The following is a 24,680-nucleotide window of genomic DNA, read 5'->3' as shown; positions in this document are numbered from 1 at the left end:
GGACAAATTAAGTGAAATAAGCCTAACCCAGAAAAAAAAAATAACACTTTCTCTCATATGCAGATGCCCGGTTTTAATTTTTATGTATGTATATATGTGTATAGGAATGTCATGGATGATAACGTGGATCATGAGCAGGGAAAAGGTCTAAATGGAAGAAGGAGATGGATCATAGAATAAACGGAGACTGAGGGAGGGAGTAGCTGGTGGCAGAATGCGCTGGGGTAGAGGACAAAGGACAGAGAGAACAAAATAAAAATGACACTTTGATTGCTAATTTTAAAAAATTAATAAGTAGAACAATCAGAAAGAGTAGCTCACAATACTGGAATAAGGGTAGAAGCAAATAGTTTTTGCAACTAAAAAGGAGGCCATCGCTGAGGCTGTGGAACAGTTTGTGACAATAGAGTCTGGCAGACCACGACCCCTTCTGCTCCTAGATGGGTGTCCTCGGTTAAGGTCACCCCAAGTCTTGGGAAGACTGACATTTCTTGCTGGAGTTAATTTACTGAATGCTTTTTAAAAAAATCATATTAGCAGATTAGTTCCCAGGAGCCATTTATTCTTACATTTCATATTTTAGATATTTGTATATATGGCCACCTTCATGTTTGTTACCACCCCAAATGACATTGTGTGTGGTATGCATGGCTTTCATCCCCAGAGGTACTGGAGGACAAAGGATCATGGCCCTAAGCTGTTAGATGTAGAGTCTACTAAGCTTGAGTAGACAGAGATTGCTGCCTGTGTATTTGCCTGTGGTGTTATTTACATCTCTTAAGCTAAGCAGATTTGGGCCTGATTAATTCTGTAGGGAGAAATCCCATGAAAGCTCAAGATGCCTTACTGTAAGAACCATCTGGAAGCTAAGCACTGGCTTCCTTTCTGTTTCCACGTATTAAAGAACCTTAGGATGTTCAAAACTGGTCACAATTATTTTTCTATTTGGGCTTCATACATACTAAGCAGGCATTCTTAAAATGAGCTGCATACCTCTGCCATCTTTTATCCCGAAGGCATCCAAACTTCCTTCTGCTTCCCCTGGGGGCTTACAACTTAATCATACATACACACTGTGGAGCTGTCTTCAGCTATAAAGAATAAACTGAAGTAACCTACAGAAAAATAAATGAAACTGGTGAACAACTTGGTAAATGAAATAAGCCAGACTCAGACAAATGTTGCCATGTTTTCTCTAATTTATATAAATATATATGTATATATATATATATATATGTGTATATATATATATATATATATATATATATATATATATGGCATGAAAGTAGAAGGGGGCGATGTGAGTGAGCAAAAGAAGAAATAATCAGAGGATAACAGGGTGAAACAGATAATGCATGTTTCTCTTACTGAATGACACATATTACATCATCATATAAAATCAGAAAAATAGGATTATTTAGGGACAAGTAATGAACCAGCAGGAGAAGGTGGGGCAAGAAAGGGCTCAGAGGTGCAAATATGAGCCAAGTATAGTAATATATATGTATAAAAACATTACCCTAAAACTCATATATATATTTATATGTATATATAAACAAATAATTATTAAAAGGTGCCCAAGAAGAGGCTGAACAGTTCAGAGCATTTACAACAAGCCACCCTTGTTCCCTTGCTGTCCCTGCCTGAGGATACTTGATATTAAGTGGGGTCCTGAGGAGGTCTTCCATCCAGGGCACCTGCACTCATTCCCTGGGGTTTGCCAGCTGATGCTCGCCTGTCTTCTAAGGAACACAGCTAAGACACTGCTCTGCTCATGTCCAATTCACTCTGACTTTAGAATCCTTCACGATAATGTCTCCCATCTGATGTCACCTTCAACCCTCTGTAAACCTGTCTGGGGTTGCACCAATGCTACAGTGCTTGCTTGCATCTGGCCACACAGAAGCGTGGCTTCCACAGGGCTCCTGGAGGAAGCGCTTGCGAGGCAGGCTTTGCCCATCAGTGTTTGGAGTGAATGAGGCCCTGAGAGCATGCGCTCCAGCAGCTCTTGTCTCTTTCTCCCCTGCTTGTGTGTTGCAGATGGAGCTCCCGAAGGGTTCCTCTGTCCAGCGGACCTTCATATCTGCCATCCTCAGCATGTTATCACTCAGCCTCTCCGCAGCATCCCTGCTCAGCAGCGAGTGGTTTGTGGGCACACAGAAGGTGCCCAAGCCCCTGTGCGGGCAAAGTCTGGCAGCCAAGTGCTTTAACATGCCGATGTCCCTGGATGGCGTCGTCACCAACACATCAGCCCAGGAGGTGGTACAATACACCTGGGAGACTGGGGATGACCGGTTCTCCTTCCTTACCTTCCGCAGTGGCATGTGGCTATCCTGTGAGGAAACCGTGGAAGAGCCAGGTAATCCCCTCACACCAGCTACACAACCTGATCTGCTTTTTCAATTACATTTTAATGTGCATTGTATATGGGTATGTATGGGGGGAGGGGTGCACATGGCACATGTATGTAGAGGTCAGAGAACAATGTGCAAGCATCCATTTTCTCCTTCCAGGACATGGACTCAAACTAGTCAGGCTCGGCAGACATGCGCTGAGCCATCTTACCTGCCTTTAAAAGGAAAAATGTTTATTGAGACATTATCTCACTCTGTAGACCAGGTGGTCCTAGAGCTCTCTGTGTATATCTGGCTGACCTAGAATTAGCCACAATCCTCCTGCCTTGGCTTCCTGAAAACTGATGTGAGACACAACACCAGGCTAAAGCAGGGACTCTTAGAATCTTGTTCAAAGAAACCCCACTAAGATCGGAGCAGCAGTGGGAAGGTCCACACTTTTCCCAAAAAATAATGGGCCTCATGCCCAAACCCCACTTTCTATTATCTCTTCTTGGTGGTCCCTTTTAACAAAGTCAGAAATCCCTGAGGCTCTCCCGTCCCAGTTCCGCCCCCCCCCATGTGCCCCCCCCTCCCGCGGCCCCCCTCACCGCCTTAGCAGACCTGGTTTAACAAAGCACTGGCTCTGGGGCTCTTAGACCTGTCACGTTAGAATCAATACAATCCTCCTCGTGGGCTACAGCTGCTGCTTAGAAACGGCTAGCCGGATCCTTGCATGAACAACTTCATTTCTGTAGCCTTTGATTTTCCTGTTAGATAGAAGGGCTGAGGTGGGTCCCGTCAAAAGCCCCTCCCCTTTCTGGCTAAGGATTACTGTTGCACTTTAAAAGGGAAAGGGAAACTACAGTGGCACACACCTGCAGGACCTACACTCCAGAGGCTGAGGCAGGAGGGTGGGCGAGGGTGAAGAAGCCCTGAGCTACATAGTGATTCAAGAGCATCCTGGACTATGTAGTGAGACCACCGTCTGGAAGACCAGAAAGTTGGACATGCAGTCCTGGGGTTGAGTGGTTAACATATGCAAGCCCTGTGTTGGGTTCCCAGGATTTCAAAATGGACAATAAGTAGATACAGAGATAGATGATAGATTACTGATAGGCGGATAAGTGATTGATATAGATAGATAATTGATAGATGAAGAATAGATAATCGGTAGATATAGAGATAGATGACAGAATGAGTGATATAGATAAATGATTGATAGATAGACAGATAGATGATAGATAGATAGATAGATAGATAGATAGATAGACAGATTGACTGATTGATTTTAGGATACCCTGGAGGAGCTGCAGACAGATGATTCCAAGGCTCTTACCACATACTGAAAACACTGGTCTATTCACACTAGCTATTGTGTATGCCTTAGGTTAGAAAGAATGACACTAAGGACATCTATTTCCTGCCTCTGCCTCCTCCTCTTCCACATTCAGAATACTTAAAAGTTACACTGGGCCTGGGAAGAGAGTATATGGTGATGATGTATTTCCTAAAACCTGGGGTCATTTTCAACTTGATATTGAAATTTTTACCAAGTAGGCTAATGGAAAAAAGGCATGAAAGAGAAATAAAAGGGGGTGTGTGGTGAGAGAGAGGGGGGGGAGAAGAAGAAGGGGAGGAAGAAGAAGAAGGAAGAAAGAAAGAGGTGGAGGAGGAGGAAAGTGAACAAGCACAGATATACATTAACTGTAAACAGCCTTGTGTTACCACTGTCCCAGTCACAGTTCTGCAAACAGTTTAGAGCCATTTTGATCCAAAAAGACTTGTTAACATCGACAGGACATTGAAACTCTGGCCTAGGAAGATGCTCTCAGGAAAGCATCATCTTCATAATCGGAGACGAAGGCCAGAAAAATGACTTTTGTATGGCTCATTCATTGGTGCATCTCCTCCTGTTTTCAAAATGGGACATCAACTGAATGCAAGGCACTGTGAGCCCACCAGTGGCTGTGTCAGAGCAAATGGAGCAGGGCTGGTGTCTGGGCGAGATGTCCCCACCCAACAACTCCCGGAAGTTCCTTATGACCTTGACCTTTGTGTCTTTAAGGGGAGAGGTGCCGAAGTTTCCTTGAACTCACACCACCAGCCAAGAGAGGTGAGAAAGGACTACTGGAATTTGCCACGTTGCAAGGCTCATGTCACCCCACTCTCCGATTTGGAGGGGAGTGGCTGATGGAGAAGGCTTCCCTCCCCCACCTCCCCTTGGTGCCTGTGGCAAGTACGTGTTCCTAACTACAGACCTGAGCCTCTCTGGATCTAAGTGCTCTGCGACCTCCTTTCTCTACCTCTACCTCAGGCTGACAGGAATTCCCCCTAAAGCTGACTCTCATTAACATGCATGGCTGCAGCTTACAAAGCAAAACACCATCAGCACCAGCACCAGCACCCCTTTTACTCCATTTTTTTTGTTATTGTTGGGGGAGGGGAGACTTGGCTTTGATTTTGGTTTCCTTGAGATAGGGTCTCTTTGTAGCGGGACTAGCCTTGGGAAGTCACCCTCTTCCTGCCTCTCTTAGTGGGATTGCAGGTAAATGCCACCTTGTCCAGGTTTTTTTGTGTGTGGGGGGGGTTGTTTTTGTTTTTGTTTTGTTTTGTTTTTAACTAAAAGAGGAATGAGAGGTCCGGGAAATAAAAACGTATGCCCAAATTGAAGAGAAAGACAAGAGTGATGACTAGCGCAGGGTGTGTGAAAATGGAGCAATCTCCTTCACAATGAAGCTTAGCAGTGTTCACGGGGTGCACAGGTGCACGGTGGTACACGGGTCTCAGCTTTGTCTCTCTCCTGTCCCTATGGGCCTCTGACTTCTAATGGGCACTTATGTTCACAGCGGCTACCGACTGACTGGGCGGGGTTCCTCCTCCTTGCTTTTCGCAGAGGTCCTCTGGTTATCACTGTGTGCCCAAATTACCTACATCGGACTTCAATTAATCAGCTTCCTCCTGCTCCTGACCGACCTGCTGCTCACACGTAACCCTGGCTGTGGCCTCAAGTTAAGCGCCTTCGCAGCCATGTCCTTGGTCCTGTCAGGTGAGTAGCCACGGAGTGCCAGAGGGCAGTTCCTCTTGGGGCTCCTTTGGGTGTTTTCTTCTGTTTTGCTCATTCTGTGAGACAGGGCTAGGCTAGACACACTATAGCTCATATAGCTGGCTGGCTTTGAGCTTCCGAGGGGAGGGGCCGGGACTAGAGGGGTACAGCACCAGGACCTGGCTCATGGGGGAGCCCCTTTGAAGGACTGGTAACCTTCAAGGCTGGGAAGTAAGAAAGGAGCTGCAAGTAGGAGCTAGGGAGATGGCTCCGTGGGTAAGAAGAGCTCTTGCTGTTCAAGTTGGGGGCCTGAGTTAGAATCTCCAGCACCCACATAAAAAGGTGGATGTGGCCACTTACACCTGGAACCCCAGCACTGAGCTTGGGAGTGTCCGACAGGAGGAGCATCGCTAAAGGCTTGAAGCCAGCTAGCCTAGGCCAAAGGTAGCGAGTTCTAGATTCAGCACGATACCGCGTCTCAAGGGAGTAAGATAGGAAAACCTGAGGACCTCCATGCACACACACAGGCATGTGCATGCACACACACGCATACACACTCATGCATACAACCACACACAGAGGCAGGCCTGAGAGGACACTGTGCAGGTGTCTTTCACTTTAAAACTGAAGCAACACGTAAAAGTGTACGGCCTGCTCTTGATGCATGTATTTACTACTGGGTTCCTTCTTTCTCAACATGTAAAACCTTTGGCTGGGTTTACTTTTCAACTGGAATATATAGCTTTTTCATACCGTCACTGTTGGACAAAATTTAAAGTGAAATAAAATTACACACACACACACACACACACACACACACACACACACAGTGAAGACTAAAGGGTAGGAAGAAGTCAAAAGGAGCAACAGCCATGAAAGACTGACTCAGATTTTGTCACAGCGCTCAACTGAAAGTCTGGGGAAATCACGGTAAAGATAGGCATGCAAGGAGGCACCCGACCCACCATAGATTAGTCTCCCAGGAAATGAGATGCCAAAGACTCATGGATGCCCTGACAGAGACTGACCCTGATGCAGGCAGACAGATGTCACACAAGCCTCTGCTTTCTTGTTCCCTCCATAGGCCTTCTGGGGATGGTGGCTCACATGCTATATTCGCAAGTCTTCCAGGCAACTGCCACCTTAGGCCCGGAGGACTGGAGACCACACTCCTGGAGCTATGGTTGGGCTTTCTAGTAAGTAATCACTACTCTCTGAGCCTTCACAACCCAACTCCAGACACCCTGCTCAGGACTTTGTACCTTCCCACATTGTCGCCCTCCTCCAGTCAGATGCAGGGCTGGACCAGGGGGACATCTGCTCCCTCCCTGCCTTCAGACGGTGCATAGAGCATCCAGCCTCTCTTGCTTTGAGGGTGCAGCCGGGTCCAGCTTTTCTGCTCAGTAGCTGTAATAGTTGCATCTTTGTCTAATCTACATGCTGTCCTTGAGCAGCAAGGCTGGTTTTAAAGATTTTTTTTAAAGGTTTATTTATTTGTATACAAGTGCTCTATCTCCATGTACACCTGCACGCCAGAAGAGGGCATCAGACCCTAGTACGGATGGTTGTGAGCCACCGTGTGGTTGTCAGGAATTGAACTCAGGGCCTCTCGAAGAGCAGACAGTGCTCTTAACACCTGACCCATCTCTCCAGCCCAAGGCTGGTTTTATATAGCTGGGGAAACTATGCTACATGTTCTATAATTTATGATTTGGGGCATTAGAAAACTAGACAATGATTATAATCCTGAAATTTGGTTGAATTCCATCTGTTCCATCGATGAGCTGCAACTGAAATCTCCTGCATCCCTTATAGCCCTTATTCCAAGGGTAACTTCTTCCTCATTCCAGAGTTTCAAATTCTACTGAACCTGCTAGAAATAAAACCGCACAGCATTAGCTTCAACACATGCATTTAAATTTCCTATGGGGGGAGGATATATCTCATATAGCCCAAGCTCGCCTCCAACTATGTAGCCAAGGCTGGCCTTGAACTCTTGATTCTTCCTCCTCTACTTCCCAAGTTCTAGGATTGCAATTTTGTAGCAACTTCAAATTCAAGCTAAACATTACTTTTTCTTAGAGTCACTCCTGCCTTCAGTAGTGCAGGCTCACTTTTCCTGAATAAACCTACACTAGCTTTATTTAAACACACACACACACACACACACACACACACACACACACACACACACACACACACACTTTTTTCTACTCCCTAGAGGAACATTCTCTACTTACTGCAAAGCTAACGACCTGGAGTCACATAAAAACTGTCTCAGAGAAGTACTGAGGGCATAATGGTACAGAAAGCACCATGCTAGGCTCACATTTCCATCCTACTGAAGGTACAGTGGGGCTTTTCCACATCTGATCCTATCGGCTTCCTTAGGCTGTAGTCACACTCCATGACTGAGAACTCTAATCCATCCACCAGCCCCCATGGCAGTTTTCCTGGTTTCCCATCAGGCTTCATTTTTTGCCCATTTTCAATCTTTCTTGCCATTATAATGGCAGGGCTGGGTTGGTGAGATGGTTCAGTGGATAAAGTAACTGCCATGCAAGTATAAGGTCTTAGGTTCAAACCCCTGGGGCACATGTAGAAAGCAGACACGGTAACATGTCTGTAATCCCAGAACTATGGGGTGATGGGAGGTAGAGAAACAGAAGTCCTGGCAGCTCATAGAGACGCTGCCTCAAACAAGGTGGAAGCTAAGAACTGGTCCAAGAGGCTACACAGACACACAGACACACAAAGAAACAGACAACTTTGGGGCTCAGGCTGCAAGTCCCACCTGAAAGATCACATGGAATCTACTACTGTCAGAGGCAACAAACGGGAACCTGCAGCACAGGCCTTGCCTGGCTTCCACCAGCCTTTGGCCTCTAGGCAGCCCCTCCTAACCACAAAAAGCTCCTGTGTTCCTGGGCTTTGCATAATGACAGGGAGAGCCAGGGATTTGGCTTCCCAAGTCTCTAGGAATGCGTTTGATGTAGTTCCCTGGGGTGCTTTTTTCTTTCTCAGACCCACCCAGCTTCTATCCGTGTCCAGCTTCCACTGTAAACTGCCCTGTGCCTGGAACCACAGTTCTCATAATAATCAAATTCCACTAGAGCAGAGCGTGATGCCTCAGAGAGGCGCTAAAATGTTCCTGTGAATGACTCTTAAAAAGGCTCAACTTTAGTAACTATTAAGTTCAAAGCAATGTTGGGTAGAAGAGGGAGGATGCTCCAGTGGCAGGGTGAAGGCATCTCTGGCAAAGTGCACTAAGGGAAAAAAAAAAAAAAAGGGCTGGGGGTTGCTTAGATCCTGCCCACCACATAGAACAGAGCCAGAGGTCTGTGGGATCTAGGAGATTTTCCAGGGGTAAATAAGTACACCACACAAGAGACATAAGGGGGCATGGCCATGGCAACTGATGGAATTAAATGCACCGGGCGCCCCCTGCTTTCCTTTGACGAAGACAGATGAAGTTCTCTCTGGTCTTGGTCCTTTACAGCCACAGGGTACAAGGCACAAGTTCCTAGGCCCTCCCCCCCCCCCCCCCCCCCCCCCCCCCCCCCCCCCGGTAAAGACAGCACAGAGTCTGTGTGGGGGAACAGATGGCACTGTTCTTTCCGTTAATGTCAGACTCTTACTGTCATGGTCCCTTCTTTGTGTCTGCCCCTAGCACGGCCTGGGTGTCCTTCACCTGCTGCATGGCATCAGCTGTCACCACCTTCAACACATACACTAGGCTGCTGCTGGAGTTCAAGTGCAGGCACAGCAAGAGCTTTAACGCCAACCCCAGTTGCCTGGCACGCCACCACCGCTGTTTCCTTCCCCAGCTGACATGCGCAGCCCATGAAGGCGAACCTCTGACCAGCAGCCATCAGTACCCCAGCCATCCCATCCGCTCTGTCTCCGAAGGTATCGACTTCTACTCGGCGGCGCTCCAAGAGAAGGAATTTCCACAGGGGACCAGCCAGGAGCTGAAAGAAGTGGCTGGGTCATCTCTAGAAGAGCAGTGTTAAGGAGTTAAACGGGTTTGGGGAGCAGGCTAAACCCTATCATACCTGTTTGCTTATTACCAACATCTGCTTAAGCAAAGATGTCTCTTGAGCCTTATTTTTAGAAGCTAAGAATAAGAGAGCCCTTAGCTGTCTCAAGAAGGGCAGTGCTCTCCCTCAACGCTGCTTTGCTCCATCCATCTCCCATCTCATGTATCCAGAACCCCCTGCCCTCCACTGATTGTTTAAGGCAGGTTCTAGACTATACAGTGCGGGTAAAAAGCAAGTGAAATACAGCTCCAACATTTAAGGGGCTGATCAAGCTGTCAGCAGACTGGAAGTTGAAGAAACACAGTTAAGCAAATGGGTGGTAGCTTATCTAGGGTGCACTGAGGTTTTTCTGGAAGTCACACACGGGAAGATAGAAACACTAATTGAACGCATCTTGCAGACTTGCATACTAGTGCCTTGAATCCTCATAAGAACTAGTGAAATATGGTCAAATGGGCTGGTTAGGGAGCTAGAAAGAAGGCTCAGTGGATAGGAGCACTGGCTGCTCTTCCAGAGGGTCTGCATTTAAATTCCAGCACCCAGCATGCATGGCGGCTAGCAGCTGTCAGTAACTCCAGCTCCAGAGGATCTACCTCCCTGTCCTGGCCTCCCCACAGGTACAGCACACTGACATACAGGCCAGCAAACTACCCCCACACACAAAATAAACTTCAAAACAACTTTTTAAAAACAGGCTGGTTAAACGGCTCAGTGAGTGAAGCGCCTGCTACACAAATCTGACAGCCTGAACTTGATTCCTGGGCCCCACAGTAAAAGGAACAACTCCAACGTTGTCTTCTGACATCCGCACACATGCGATGGCACACACAATTCAACTTGAAAAATAAAGACATTACTAAATATGACCCTAGGAGCCATTAGGAAGGTAGTATGACAGATGAAGGTTTTTATAGCCTATAGGATCAGGCTTATTTCTAGAAATGGCCTCCCAGGTTCCCAAAGGAGACTCACACAGGGGCTTCTTCCGTGAGTGAGTCGGGATGTTCCGGATGCTCACTTGCTCATTCATCTCAGAAACTGGCCTTTCTGTTTCCTCCAGAAAGGATGCCAGCCATCTACTCACCTTTTTTTTTTTTTTCCTACACGCGAAGTAGACCATCTTGGTTAGCAGGAAGAATAAGAAGGGCACACGTGTCTAATCCTGTACACAGCATTTATTTGTTCTGTAACAGTTCACATTTTAAGCGGTGCTTTCCGCGCCAACAGACCGGCTGGTTCCCCCTCAACACAGGTAACGTGGACAGCAATTCACATTCCTGGGGTGGGTTGGTATCACCACACCACGTTTAGGGGCTGGTGCAGATGCTGTGCTAGGCAGAGGGGAGGGCTTATAAAGAAAGAGGCCGAGAGGAGGGCAGACCCTTGCATCGCAGAAGGCATTACTTCTAAGTAATGGTCAGGTTGGTTTTGTGGGCCACCCCACACTGAGCTCTTCCTATCTTGGATATCTGGGTAAATTGATGCCTGCAAGGAGAGGAGCACTGGCTGAGCTGTTCTGTACCAGCGGCAGCAGGAAGCCTAGAGTTTCCATTGCATTTAGCAAGGAAGCGATTCACATTTCTAGTAAGGAGATGTTAGGATGTTATTTACCAAAAACACCAAGGAGAATTCGGTGGTGTTGTCTATGCAGCTTCCTCCTATCTAAGATTCAAGCATCATACAGCCTCCAGCCCAAGCAATCACTCAAACACGTCTCCATTGGGCATCTTTGTATCTTTCTGGTTCCTACACTGGCTGGCTTCTGCAAGAACATCAACACTGCAGAGAACACACTGTCTACAGGGGTTCAACCAGCCCATAGGCCCACCACCCATTTGACAAGCTGGTCCACTATAAACTGGTCCTGAGAAGTCTTCAATCCAAACTATATTCTAAGCCCTTTTATTCCCAAAAATTCATCTTAATTGACATGAACCTAGAATCCCCTCCAGACTGTAAGGGATCCCGTGTATTGCTCCTCCCACCCAATGTCAACCTGGTCCCATACAACTTCCAAACATGCTTTTTGGGTCTTATGGCAAAGGTGGTGACAAGCCTGGTGAGGCCAATCTGTGGGATAGACTGAGTACCAACCTCTGCAACCCAGAACACCTATTGTGGGCGCCTTAAATCTAGAATCTAGTTTTCTGGGATCTCTTTATTAACACAAGCTAAAAAGATATAAGCCAACATGAGGAATCTGGTTTTCACTCGAGAAGTATGTTTTCATGGCATATCAGACAATGACATAGACATTTGGAAGGTTCAGAGGGGTCACATATTTACATAGACGGTGGAAGAAGTGGGTGGGGATAATTCTAAAGAACTTGATCATTATAAAAAGTTAGCAGTATTTACAGGAGAATTTTTCTCAGAATATGTTTCAAAGAACACAGGGCAAAGTGGTTACATACTGGATCCAAAAAGCAAAGGTCCAGAACAAATCCCTGAATAAAAGAGGAAGCAAGGGTGAAGGAGGAGGAGATGCCCCAGAGAAGACTCAGAGTGAAAGGATGGAGCTGCTGCAGGACAAAGCCATGGGGCTTCCCAGCCTGAAGCTGAGGACAACGTGCATGCAAACCTTCCTGTTGTCTCCATAGAACCCACTGCAGAGCCATCAAAAGCTCATAGAGCGACATAAGGACCTGGTCAGAGGAGTCACGGGAACTCTCCCTTGCCCCCCTTGTGACAGAAACATGTTTGTTCTCAGGACCATTTAACATAGGTGGAGAGTCTGGGAGAAAGAACAGACTGGATAGCTAGCTCCATCATAAAGTCCAGTGTTGCTCCCTGCTGTCTAGAGTTGAAAGGGTACCACAGTACAGGTAGAGAGAAAGCAGGAGAGTGGTGAGTGACCCTCAGGATCAAAGGACAAGAAATGGAATTCCTGAAGCTCGGGGCATATCTCAAAAATAACTGTTACAACACTGGACAAACACAGAGAGACACAGACATAGACACACAGACACCCAGATGGACACACAGAGACACACATATAGACACACAAAGGGCCTAATGTAAAACAACATATATCCTGCTTATAGGCTACTGGATTTCCCAGCAAGGGTTTATAAATTAGAGGTACAAAAAAATAAAATAAACAGCTCTAAGATTCACATTTCCAAACTATCCACACAGAAATCCCAGGAGGAGGGGTTAGTGCAGGCATGGAAGGTCGTGAGACAGCCCAGGTAAGCGGATCATGCTGCACCACACGGCTCCAACAAGCTGCCCAACGGTTGCGTGAACCTCAGGTCATCTTCTCTCCAGAGACCTGACACAGGAGAGACAACAGGAGCCACTCCACACGCTTCCTCTGAATCTGAAGACTCCATTGCACTAGATCTGCAGGGAAATGACCCTTATTACCCTCTTTAAATGAGCTTTCCAAAGAAATGGGAAATCTAAATGTCAGAGCGTTTCTTCACTTCCCAGTGCTATAGTTTACAAGCCCCAGGAACTTGTGTCCTTCTCGGAGATAAGCTCTTCAAGCTTGAACTTGGGTGTTCACATCATTGCTCCCTACTCAGAAAATGCCAGAAAGATCTACCCCTCCAGTCATTAGGATGGCTAAAAATAAATAAATAAAACCATGACTCAACATTTCTAAATGCAAGACAATCCACACAGAAGAAAACTAACTTCTACAACTGTCCACTAAGCACGTACTGGGATATGTGTGGGCCCCACAAATACATGTAATAAAAACATTTTTAATTAAAAAGTAATTAGCTTCCAGGCACAGTGCTGCATACCTCTAATCCCAGCACTCGGTGGAGAGCAGGTGGATCCCTGAGCTCAAGGCCAGCCTGGTCTTGAGAGTGAGTTCCAGGACAGCCAGGGCTACACAGAGAAATCCTGTCTCGAAAAACAAAATTAACCAAATATCTCAGAAGCCAGTCACCTGGTAGGGAGAATCAACGAACTTTATCCTAGAGAGGAACCTTCGCAGCTCCCCACGGCCAATTTTAGGAGTGGTCTCCTTCAGCTGGACCATCTGGCCTTCCATGAGTGCCCAGCGCAGGCTAAGCTTGCTGACCACCAAGGAGGTGGGGTGTCCTTCAGGGCTCATCACTGTGGTCCTGGTGACATAAAAGGCATCTTTCCAGATGTCATTGATGCCAACTGAGGAAGGACAATGACAAGAAGCATTAGCAACAGAGGAGTGGCGATGGCCAGCAGCGCTATCATCACCGCTTGGGTTCACATCACAAATTTGAGGCCCTACACCCGACTCCCTGCCTTGTCTTTAAAATAGGAAGCAACAGTGTCTGTCTGAAGGGACATGAGATTTTCTCCTTTTTTCTATACAACCAACTGCAAGCTTCATTCGCCATCAGGCTTGCTGGTGCTTCCCTTTAATGTGCTGTCACTATGAGCCAGTTTTCCTCCAACCTGTTGCTTTCAGCTCACCCTGCCTGTCCTGTCCCTCTGTTGCCACTCTTCTCTCCTCCTCTGCCCAGGGTTTTAGGTGACTGTGGTGCTTGACTTTGTAGGGCCACATAGATGACCAGGGCATATAGAAATTGGAGTCAATGGAAAAAAAACAAACAAAGGAGAAAACTTACCCATAATCGGACCACTCAGAACATTTGGCACAGTATTGGCCTAGCTTTGAACTGGCTCTGTAGCCAAGAACAAGCCTTTGACTCTCCTGCCTTTACTTCCCCAGTGCTGAGATCAAACCCTGGGTCTCTCACATGCTAGGCACTCTGCCATCTGTGCTACGTCCCTAGCCCATGAGAATCTTATGCACATTATTTAATGCTCCCTGAACAATGTTTTATGCAAATGTTGCAAACCAGCTCATTTATATCTCGTACATGATTCTGCAAGCTGACACCGCCTATTCCCCAATCAGTTGGTATGACAGCCTGCGAATTCCCGATCAGCTTTTCCTTCCCATGAAGCTGAGGACACAGGAAGCCACATCACTGCTCAACTAAAGGCAAAGTGCTGTGAGGACGAAGTCCACAAGAGGCAAGAGAGTGTGGAGAGGCACAAAGGGGCTTGGTGCAAGGGTATGCACCTGTACTCAAGCATTTGGGAGGTAAAGGCAGGAGAGTTGGGCATTCAAGGCTACAGAGCCAGTTGGAGGTCAGCCTGGGCTATATGAGACCTATCTGACTGTCCCCTCCCCAGCTGAAAAAGAAAAAGACACAAGGGAGAGGTGGCTAAACTGCTCTCCCTCCTTGCCCAACCACCAACAGGCACCCAACTCAGACTGGCAGGCAGTGGTGGCTTAGTTTGCATGGCTTTGGGTTCCTAAATGAAGTAGGCCTAGTATATACTCTCAAGTTTGCTTTATAATATTACATAGATAGACGCACAACGAGGAATACTCCCAAACACTCTGAATGGTCGGGTTATGAGTAATTTTTCTCCTTTGTTTGGCTTTTCTGTTGACTCCAATTTCTATGCAGTGTGTTTGTTTAATATTCATAGATGTAATAGTTAAATCAATGCCCTAGAAGAAACAGCTCTCCTTTCATCACATCCCACACAGCTAGCTTTCAATCCTGAACCATTACAGACAGACGTCTGGCACACAGCCGAGGCTCCACCACCACCCCTGGATTCCTCCTGAAATGGGATTACACTTTCCCCTCAGATCTCAGCACATTCAGAGAATAAGCATTCTCAACCCAGAAGCTGGGCACTACAACTCCAAGGACGCTCTCCAGTGATGCCCTAGGTCCAGGGACACCAAGGGAAATGATACTACTAGCTCCTGAAAAGCCCTTGGCATCACACAGTCAGGACGTTCTGACATCACAGGGACTTACCCTCTGAAGCTGTCACTATGCCAGTGGTGTTGCTCAGGTCCAGGAGGATAGAGGGGAAGGCTGGGTGCAGGAGGTAAAGGTGGAAAAGGCCAGGAGGCTCGGCTCCTGAGCTGTCATCCTGGCAACAATCACAGAAAAGGAGAGCACAGGTGACTACATCTCCCATGACTACATGGGGCCGGCAGGGAAAAGGAACAGAGCAGAAAAGGTTCCCATCAGGCCCTCTCCTGATCCTAACCACAGAGACACAGTGACTTTACAGAACTCAAAGCACAGATTTACCCCTAACTCCAAACCACTAGCTACAGTAAAAAAAAAAAAATATATGAGAGGAAGAAGAAAAGGAAGCGGGGGGGGGGGGGGGATGGGAGGGAAGGAGGGGACAACGAGGGGAAGGAGAAGAGAAGAAGGGATAGAAGGGAAGAGACACTTGGAATTGAAAGCGGAGAAGGAGAGAGGAGGAAGAAGTCTGGAGACCCCTATCTTCCACCTATGGAAGATGGGGTTCTCATTCAGTCTACAGCAGGCAAGGTTGTGTAGAGAGAAAAACTATTCTGAGAAGCAGCCGAATATATTTCCTTTCATTAGATGTCAAAAGCAACTGTGAGGGGCTGGGATATCACTCCATGGAAGTGCTTGCTTTGCATGTGTAAAGCCTTGTGCATCAAGCTAGTTATCAGAAAAACCTACCAGTGCCTCAGAGAAACAGAAGAAAAACTACCAGTTACAAATAAAAACTGCTAAGATCTGAGTATTGGGTCTCTGAATTCCAGAAGCAGGGGAAACACCCACAGCGGGACTTTATCAACATACATCTTGAGTGTGGATGGACTGTGGTAGCCTGTGTGTGGACAGCCACACACTTGTTAAAGTACAGAGACTGTTGGCCCTGCCTCCGTGGACTCAGTATGAGAAGCAGCCTCCTTGAGAGGAGAAGAGGAGCATCCTTGCAGGTTCACACCATGCCCACCTCCATCCCGTCCCTATCATGAGGCCCTAAAGCTGAAGAAGCTATTTCCACATGCCATGTGTGGAGGGACAGACCTTATGCGCGAGTAACATGACATGCAAATAGCCAAACATTTTCCTCAAGCCTACAGAATGAAACCCAAAGTTCTTAGCATAGAAGTTAAAGCTTTTCAAAGCAGTTGTCATGACAAACACCTTTAATTCCAGCACTCGGGTGGCAGAGGCAGGTAGACCTCTGTGAGTTCAAAGCCAGCCTGATCTACAGAGTGTGTTCCAGGACAGCCAAGGCTATGTATAGAGACCCCATCTCAAAAACAAAACAAAACAAACAAACAAAAGCTAAAGTTTTTCACTTCACTTTTTCAAAACACTAACTGCACTCATTGGTTGCCTAATCTCACACATCAAGACCCTTCTGATGATATTCTCAATCCACGTACACTTCCCCTTGGTTCCTTAAAAAGCCACTGCCCGCCGTGCTCTTTCCTCCTGCAGACTGTCTAAGCACTCTTTCCATCCCACTCCTACACAACCAACTGCTCATCCGCGGCCATAACTTGTATCCAACCTCTTTCATGAAACACTCCCTCATCACCCCTGGCAAAAGCATCACCCCCTTCTTCTCTTCACATGCCTATTCGTCTTGTGTGTGTGTGTGTGTGTGTACAGGCACATAGAGGTCAGAAGATAACTGGCTGGGAGTGAGAGCTTGTCACTTTCCCCCTCTTCCCACGTGGGGCCCAGGGATCAAACTCAGGCTGTCAACCTTCTTGGCAAGCAACTTACTTGCCAGGATGCCTTATCTTGCCAGCCCCATCGACAGCGCTTGCCCACTCTCTGCTAAGGTCACTGGCTTCAGAGCCTGGCCAGCTTCTGCCCACCCAGGCCAATCATAATGGCAGCATATTGGCCTGTGGCTCTGAACATGGTACCCAGGAACGTTGTTTCTCCTCTAGTCCCCCACTGCCGGGAGTCTGTAGTTAAAGGGCTGTAGCCAGTGCTCACATCTTTGATGAAAGGCAAAGGAAAAGACTCAACCCCTTAGAAGGTGATGGATTGGAGAACATCCTGAGAACCACCTCAGCGCTGCAGAGAAGCAGACATATAGCAACCCCACCATCCCGTTCCCCCATCCCCACCCCTCCCTCACCCTCACCCCCTCCTCACTCACAGAACTGAGAGACGCAGCAGTCAGTGCTTCTGCCCAGAAGAGGAAGACAGACTTCTGGTCTGAGGTAATAGCAGAGGTGGTTGGCATCTCCTTCATTTTACATGGAATACTGTGACTCCAGACGATGGAGCCAGAGGCTCCATCTACCACCATCAGCTGCAAATGACAAGACAAAGAAGGTTCAGCAAGTCCTTAGGACAGTGGCGGGTCAAGAAAACACATAAAACAAAATTCAAGACAAACATCTCAGATAACAGATATTTGTCCTCCTCCATCTTCGTGAGGCACGGGGCTCCAGTACCCAACACGAAGAACCAGCAGTGCCAAGTCCCTTACATGAACGGCATGCATCTGCACGTGGCTACACATGTCCTCACGTGTACTCAGAGCATTCTCCAGATTCCCTTCAGCACCTGCTGCAATGCAGCAAATGTTGTGTCCAATAGTTGATTTGGTTTGTTTTTTTGTTTTTTGTTTTTTGTTTTTTGTTTTTTGTTTTCTATTTTCATTCAGCCCATAGTTGGTTAGCTTTGATTGTGAACAAAAAAAAAATCTAGGCCAATTATTATTTTTTATCAAAACTCTATGGTTCTGCCTTTAATGTTAAATAAGTGAACACTGCCTATCAAAGTAGTGTATCCTTACAACACACAACCTCACAGGAAGAGCCTGAGTGTGGAACCGTGGCTCAGCATCCTCATCACGCTGCAGCCCCTCTGTCTCTGGCCTTAGTGCTCCTGACACGGTACTCCTTGCCATCCACACAAATCCAACCTTAAAGGCCCTACCTATATTTCCTTCCTTTATCAAAAGCCTCCCACAACGGCCCGCCACTGTTGAGTCCTGCCTTCTCTGAAACCTTATTATGCCTACACTGAAATATGACGTCCATTAATACCCACCTTTCCCTACCCAGATTTGTAACACGGTTCCTCCTACCTAACTGTAAGCACAGGCTCCAGAGAAACATAAGATCAGGCTAGAAAAGCTACTGTTGCAGATCTTAGCAATTAGCTGTGAGTTTCCAGTTTTTCCACTCACTAGACTGGAGTATAGGTGCTTATTCTTCCCAGTGTTGCACCCAGGGCTGGACATAGAGTCCACTCTTTCCATATGTTCTGACTGATCAGAGGCCCAATTTTACCTTTTTCATCCCTGTTCCATCCTGCGTCTGCAGAAGGAAGTCCAATGTCTGGTCATCAGTAAAATACCCAGGAGTAGGCTGGCTATAAACAGACAAGGGAGCTATCAACAGTACATACAGAAAAGAAACAGGTGCCCCGCCCCCACCTGCCCTTGCACCAGCCACAGGAAAGAAGCAATTGTTCTAGATAATTTTTAAAGTGGGAACATTGCTCAGAGCGGCAGCAAACCTGCACAGGCCTTGAAGACTCAGTCTCCAATAAGGTGTAAGATCTTGTCCCCGGAGCAGGACCAGGCCTTGTCTGCTTGTAATCAGGAGGCTGCTGCAGTTGGAATCTGGTGCCTTCACCAACTGGAGAAGCTCGACTCCATCACTGCATTGAGCAGAAACCCAAGAGTTAAGTCTCTGGTATGGATGAGAATCCCACAGCCATTTATTTTGATGGTTTATTCCCACTGCATGCCTGCCTGCATATACAGCTGTCCCTTGGTGTCTCTGTGGGAACTGGTGCCAGGACCTGCTGCAGACAGCAGTTCAGAATCTCATCGTCCTTACATTGTACAACATCTCCACACAACCTATACCCTCCTGAGCAACGCAAACCATCTCTAGACCCCTCTGAGTGCAATGTAAATGATTGCAACGCCACACCCTCTAGGGGATAGTGACAAGAAATACCAGTCTACACATGGTGGGTACAGACACAATTTTTTGCAAACATTTTCAATTAGCAGGAGAGTGAATCCACAAATATTTACCCCCATGATATGGACTCGCTACTCTACCTAGTTGGGAGTCCTCTCTACCCAGACCCTCTGAGGACAGTAACAGAGCCTAGGGTAGTGGCACAGAGGACAGACAGTGATGGAAACAGGTGGCCTGAAACTGTCATTAAGCTTGGACAGTAACTCTTGGCATTTACGTCATCAAATTGTCTCTTTTTCTACACTACAGCAACATTCCATCAAACTCACCAGAATGACATGATAATACCTGAGGGGAAAACGCTAGACAATGACTTGAGATTTCTGACAGAAAGGAATAAAACAAGTATTACCCAAGCCAACAGTTGTGGAGGTAAAATATGTAGATCACTGCATATGACGACCACATGCTTTTAGTTGAGAAGTAAGTAAAATTTTTTTAAAAAATGATTTCATACATCCTACTCTTGCTCTGTCAAAATGATTCTCCAACTTGGAGAAAAATATAGGGGAGAGTGGGTCACAGCCACATCCATAAAGTAATATTCATCCTTCTAATACAGTTATGATACAATCATGCACGGTGGTCGCCAATACATAGACAACATTCCACGACCAGAAGAAGAGAATTTCTCACTGTGTTAAGCAGATCAAGAGTTGGTATTTCAAGGTTAGTTCCACTTTCCCCAAACTTCCACCCTTAGACACTAGTCAAACCAAACTCAGAGATCCCACAGTGTGGGAGTCTCCAGAAGACTTCTCTATGGTTGAAGACAGATATCAGCCATACCTGTAAACATCAATGAGCTCAGAAAGGTTGACAGATCTGCGCTTCTCCCATTCCGGCTCTTCTATCTGCAGAGAGGCTGGTGAGCTGTCTCGATTCTGGGCCTGAACAAAAATGTCCCGCAGGGCGACAGCTTGTATATGTCCTAGTGCCACAGGAAGAGTCAACACTGAGAAGCTGGGTTTAAAAGAACTGTCCCAGGGTGGGAGTCTGGGCAGGAGACACAGAACAGATCACATGGGTCCAATAGAGCCTGCTCCAGCTGGTCCCACTTGGAGTGATGGGGAAGTGATCAAGCCGATGCTGGGCAGCCCCTTCTCCAGAGAAGGCATCAAGGGAAAGCAGAGTTAATGACCTGCAGTAGGTGAGAGCCCCTATAACAGGAGACGAAAAAGAGCCAATGCCAGCAGCCCCTGTATGAGTGTTTGCCTTGTCTCACAGGAGGCCTAGGCACCTACACCAGGGGAGCAGAAGCCAAAGCCAGCCTTGCTTCTTACCAAAGCCAAAGAGGATGTAGACAGCCCCACTGGCGGTGATGTAAACCTGGGGACCAATCAGATTGCCCACACCCACGGTGTTGTACTTCACGGGTCGGCCAACGGGCCTCCCTGTCCGGCCAGATACCAGCAGAAAACACAGATCTGGCTGAAGAAATAAAAGAAGGGAATGTGTTAATAGAAGTCTTTCATTTCCTAAGGCCTCATGAGCCAAGGCCTTACAAATACTCCCCATGGTTGGAAAGCATAAAGCCTAACTTGCTTATTTGCCCTGGAAATAAGAAACAGGGCAACTATGTACGCCCTGATTGGACACGAATGAAGAATACCTACCTCTAAGATTGCTCAGATGATACAGCACAGTGGCTGCTGACCATACCATCTCCTAAAGACTGAGAGCTAAACTCAATGGCCAGGATCTACCAGAGAGCTGCAGATAATCAGACTGATAGTGATTAGAATCACCAGGGAAACACATCTCTGAAGATGTTTCTAGAAAGGTTTAACCAAGTATGAAGACCGGCCCTGGATACAGGAGCAGCTTCAGCCTATCAGCTCAGGGCCTGACCCCCACATCACGGGCAACAAAGATGCTTCAGCCATTATAAGTGCTTGTTGCTCGGTCATGTGGACCAGAGTTCGGACGCCAGGACGTAGTCCAGCAGCTTACAGATTCCTGTAACTCTGGCTCTGAGGGGTCAAAAATCATCTTTTGCCCTCTTATGGCACTCACATGTGCACACACTCATAAAGACATACATACAAACACACGCTCACACATAAACAAAATGAATCTTAATAAGAAATAGAAGTGAGCACAAGCATTCATCTCTCTCTGCTTGCTGACTGTAGATTCAATGTGACCAGCTGCCTTATGCTCCTGCCTCCTCGCCTTCCCTGCCATCGTGGCTCTTCAAACTGTAAGACACAATAAAGCCTTCCTCCCTTAAGTTGCGTTTGCCAGGTATTTGATCACAGCAATGGCAAAGCAATGAACACACTGGTGCACTGATGTATCAGCCTACAGAATTCTCCCATACAGCCAGATGTGGTGGCACATGCCTTTAATCCCAGCAGTTGGGAGGCAGAAGCAAATGGATCTCTGTGAGGTTGAGGCCAGCTTGGTCTACAGAGTGAGTTCCAGGACAGCCAAGGCTAAAACAGAGAAACTCTGTCTTTAAAAAAAAAAAAGAATTCTCCCACACATCAGATGTCTAGCCTGGCCACTGTCAATTTCACTCCCAAAGATCAGCAACCCTTTTCTACGAGTGGCCAGCTGGTAAATATTGTAGGCTTTTCCAGTTGCACGGTCTCCATAGCAACTACTCTACTGTTATTCTAGCATGAAATCTGTCACAGGCAAAACAGGAAATCATTATGCTCCAACAAAAATTTATTTGGGGAAACAATGAGGAGAACTTAATCCACTGGCCAGTTTGTTAGCCCCAGCTCTAGAAGATTTTTTTTCCATTTATATTTTTAAATTTATGTATATTTGTATTTGTGCATTAAGTATTTACTGTGTGTGAGCAAGTGTCCTTGGAGGCCAGAAGAGGGCATCAGATCCCCTTGATCTGAAGCTACAGGCGGCTGTGAGTCATGTCACGTGAGGGCTAGGAACCTAGCTCCAGTCCTCTGAAAGAGCAGCTCACACTCCTAACACAGAGTCACCTCTGCAGCCCCTTCAATAAAGTCTTTGACAAGGTTTATCATTATTAATTCTTACAGAGAAGATAGGCGGGTGTGTTTTACAGCACAGCCAGCAAAAAGGTGCTTACACCAAAAAATTGATTTTTAAGTTGAGAAAGGCTGAACCAACAAGATGGCACCACTGGCTGCTCTTAAGTTTGGTTCCCAGTGCCCACATGGCAGCACACGACCATCTGTAACTCTAGTCGCAGGGGCTCTGATGCCTTCTTCTGACTTGCGAGGGCACCAGGCACACATGTGGTACAGAGACACACACGCAGTCAAAGTATCTGTTGTAATCTGCTTAAACTTACTGTCCATCCGTTGAGACGTACTTTAGTTCCTAGCACAACTGTGGCTCCTCTGTTAACAACCGATGCTGCTTTTAGCATATCAGAAGCCATTTTGCCTCCAAATCTCCATTTTCATTATAAGGTGAAACTAAGTCCAAGTTATCAGGCCCTAGTGCCTGAGTCCAGGATAGTCTAATACTTGTTTCTTAGAATAAAGCAACTGATGATAGATGCATGTTCTGCTTGAGTTAAGGGTAAATGTATGTTCTATTAGAGTTAAGACTGCAGCATCCTGCTGTGTTCCTTCTCCCAGAGCAATGGGAAAGTAGAAAGTCCTCAGGCCTATATCCTAGCCAATCAGCATAAAATGCTTTATTTTAGCCACCTGGATACATTGTTCTCAGAATAAAATAGATTATGTTTGCTATGTGTTTGTCTGGTTGCTAGGCTGGTTGAGGTGTTTTGGGTTTTTTGTTTTGTTTTGTTTTGTTTTGTTTTTGTTTCCAAGTTTCTCTGTCTAGCCCTGGATGTCCTAGAACTTGTTCTGTAGACCAGGCTGGCCTCAGACTCAGAGATCTGCCTGCCTCTGCCTCCTGAGTGCTGGAATTAAAGGCATATGCCACCACAGCCCACCTGCATTTAGCTTTTTAAAATTGAGGCCGGGCTTGAGTTCAGGACAGCCAAGGTTATATTGAGAAACCCTGTCTCAAAAAAACCAAAGAAAGAAAGAAACAAACAAACAAACAAAGAAATCTTAAGTTGAAAGCCAGGCATGGTGTAACATGCCTTTAATCCTAGCACTTTAGGAAGTAGAGGCAGACAGACCTACATGAGTTTGAGGCCAGCCAGGACTGCACAATGAGATCCTGTCTCAAACATATATACGTGTCTATTCTGTAACGGGGATAATTACTCATTAATGTGGCCTTTTCTGAGATCAGGGAGAAGGCCTACGATCGCATCTGTATGCAGAGCAGCTGCTCCACAGTGTATGAGCTGTGGGTTATGATGCCACTGAGCTGGAATCAGTGTATCATTCCTGTGGGGGAAGGGAGGAATGAAGACAGTGCATCACTGTGAAATACTAGACAAACTAGAACTTATTAAGTACACCAGGCTGTCTTCAAACTTACAGCACTCCCCCTGCCTCAGCTCCCAAGTGCTGGGATTATAGACATGCACACTGAAAGCCTGTCTCCTTGCAGCACCTTCCTTTGGTCATTGATGAATCAAAGAGAATTGGGTCTGACTTTTTAGACAGGTCTTAACGTGAAGCCCAGGCTGACCCGAAACTTTGAATCCTGCTCTGTACTGGGATTACATAAGCAAGAGAAGCACCTGCTTATGGTTGTTGTTTTTCTTATTGCCACTGCTGCTGTTGTTGAGACAGGGTCTCACATGTGCCAGGCTGATCTCAAGCTCACTACTTAGTCACAGATGACCCTGGCTCCTCCTGCTTCTATCTCCTGAGTGCAGGCTTTACCACCACACCTGATTCATGTAGTGCAGAGGATCAACCAAGAGCCTCGTGCGTGCCAAACCATCCTGCTACCAGCTGAGCTACGTGCAGAGCTTCCGGCTTAGGAGCCTCCTACCAGTCCATCCTATTGTTTAATAACTGAAGTTATACAACTGTAGGATACATAGTAAAACTAGCATTCCATTTACAGAGTAAAAAATGGGCAGTTTTCTAGAGACGTAACTCGTTAGCTCTAACCTTCATAAGCATCCTACAGGGAGATATAACTTTCTCATTTAGACAAGTGAAGAAACCAGAGCAAAGACAGGGTACAGTTTGTCCGAGTCCACAGTGGTACAGAAGGAATTACACACAGGCCATCTGCCACCAGAGTTCTTCTAAACCACAGAACCACAATGTATCATGGGGAAAGAATTTGGAATGTTCTTGGTTCACTTAACCTCACTAAAAGAATCTATTTCGTCCTAAGCCATTGCAACAACAGGTTCTAGGCAGCACTTACACTAGTACCATTAAGAGCCCATACCTGCGATTCCCCAATGGCCAGCACCACCAGATCTCTGACGCCATCTTCATCCAAGTCTGGCAGCACCACAACCGGGGCAGCCAAGGTGCCATTGGACAGATAGTTCGGGTTCAGAGTCCAGACGATTTTCCCTAGGGAAGGAGACAGCGGAAGAGCATCACTTCTGCTTTCTGCCCCAGCAAAAGACAGGAGCAGAATTCCTGAGCCAGAAAACT

The 24,680-nt window shown here is 46.7% G+C and overlaps 2 protein-coding genes across 4 annotated transcripts in view; one reads left to right on the top strand and one right to left on the bottom strand.

Moving 5' to 3' along the window:
- The first annotated feature begins 2,037 nt into the window (after positions 1 to 2,037).
- Positions 2,038 to 9,392, top strand: Gsg1 (germ cell associated 1). Its single transcript, XM_051155486.1, has 5 exons — positions 2,038 to 2,359; positions 4,402 to 4,572; positions 5,230 to 5,382; positions 6,464 to 6,575; positions 9,050 to 9,392. The coding sequence occupies exons 1-5, from the start codon at positions 2,041 to 2,043 to the stop codon at positions 9,390 to 9,392; spliced, it is 1,098 nt and encodes a 365-aa protein (XP_051011443.1). The 5' UTR covers positions 2,038 to 2,040.
- Positions 9,393 to 12,414: 3,022 nt separating this feature from the next.
- The window catches only part of Fam234b (family with sequence similarity 234 member B), a 33,865-nt gene continuing 21,599 nt past the window's right edge, over positions 12,415 to 24,680 (bottom strand). For all 3 annotated transcript variants that reach the window (XM_051155470.1, XM_051155471.1, XM_051155472.1), the window contains 9 exons: positions 24,466 to 24,596; positions 20,478 to 20,625; positions 19,984 to 20,125; positions 18,719 to 18,862; positions 18,490 to 18,571; positions 17,346 to 17,501; positions 15,206 to 15,323; positions 13,324 to 13,544; positions 12,415 to 12,764 (listed from right to left, as the gene is read on the bottom strand). In XM_051155470.1, coding sequence (XP_051011427.1) covers positions 12,759 to 12,764; positions 13,324 to 13,544; positions 15,206 to 15,323; positions 17,346 to 17,501; positions 18,490 to 18,571; positions 18,719 to 18,862; positions 19,984 to 20,125; positions 20,478 to 20,625; positions 24,466 to 24,596 — 1,148 coding nt within the window. In that variant the 3' untranslated portion in view covers positions 12,415 to 12,758. The remainder of the gene's footprint in view (positions 12,765 to 13,323; positions 13,545 to 15,205; positions 15,324 to 17,345; positions 17,502 to 18,489; positions 18,572 to 18,718; positions 18,863 to 19,983; positions 20,126 to 20,477; positions 20,626 to 24,465; positions 24,597 to 24,680) is intronic.

This window comes from Acomys russatus, chromosome 13, assembly GCF_903995435.1.
Source record: "Acomys russatus chromosome 13, mAcoRus1.1, whole genome shotgun sequence".
NCBI classification, from domain to species: Eukaryota; Metazoa; Chordata; class Mammalia; order Rodentia; family Muridae; genus Acomys; species Acomys russatus.
Note: the sequence above shows the minus strand (reverse complement) of the source record. Positions and strands in the feature narration are given on the sequence as shown.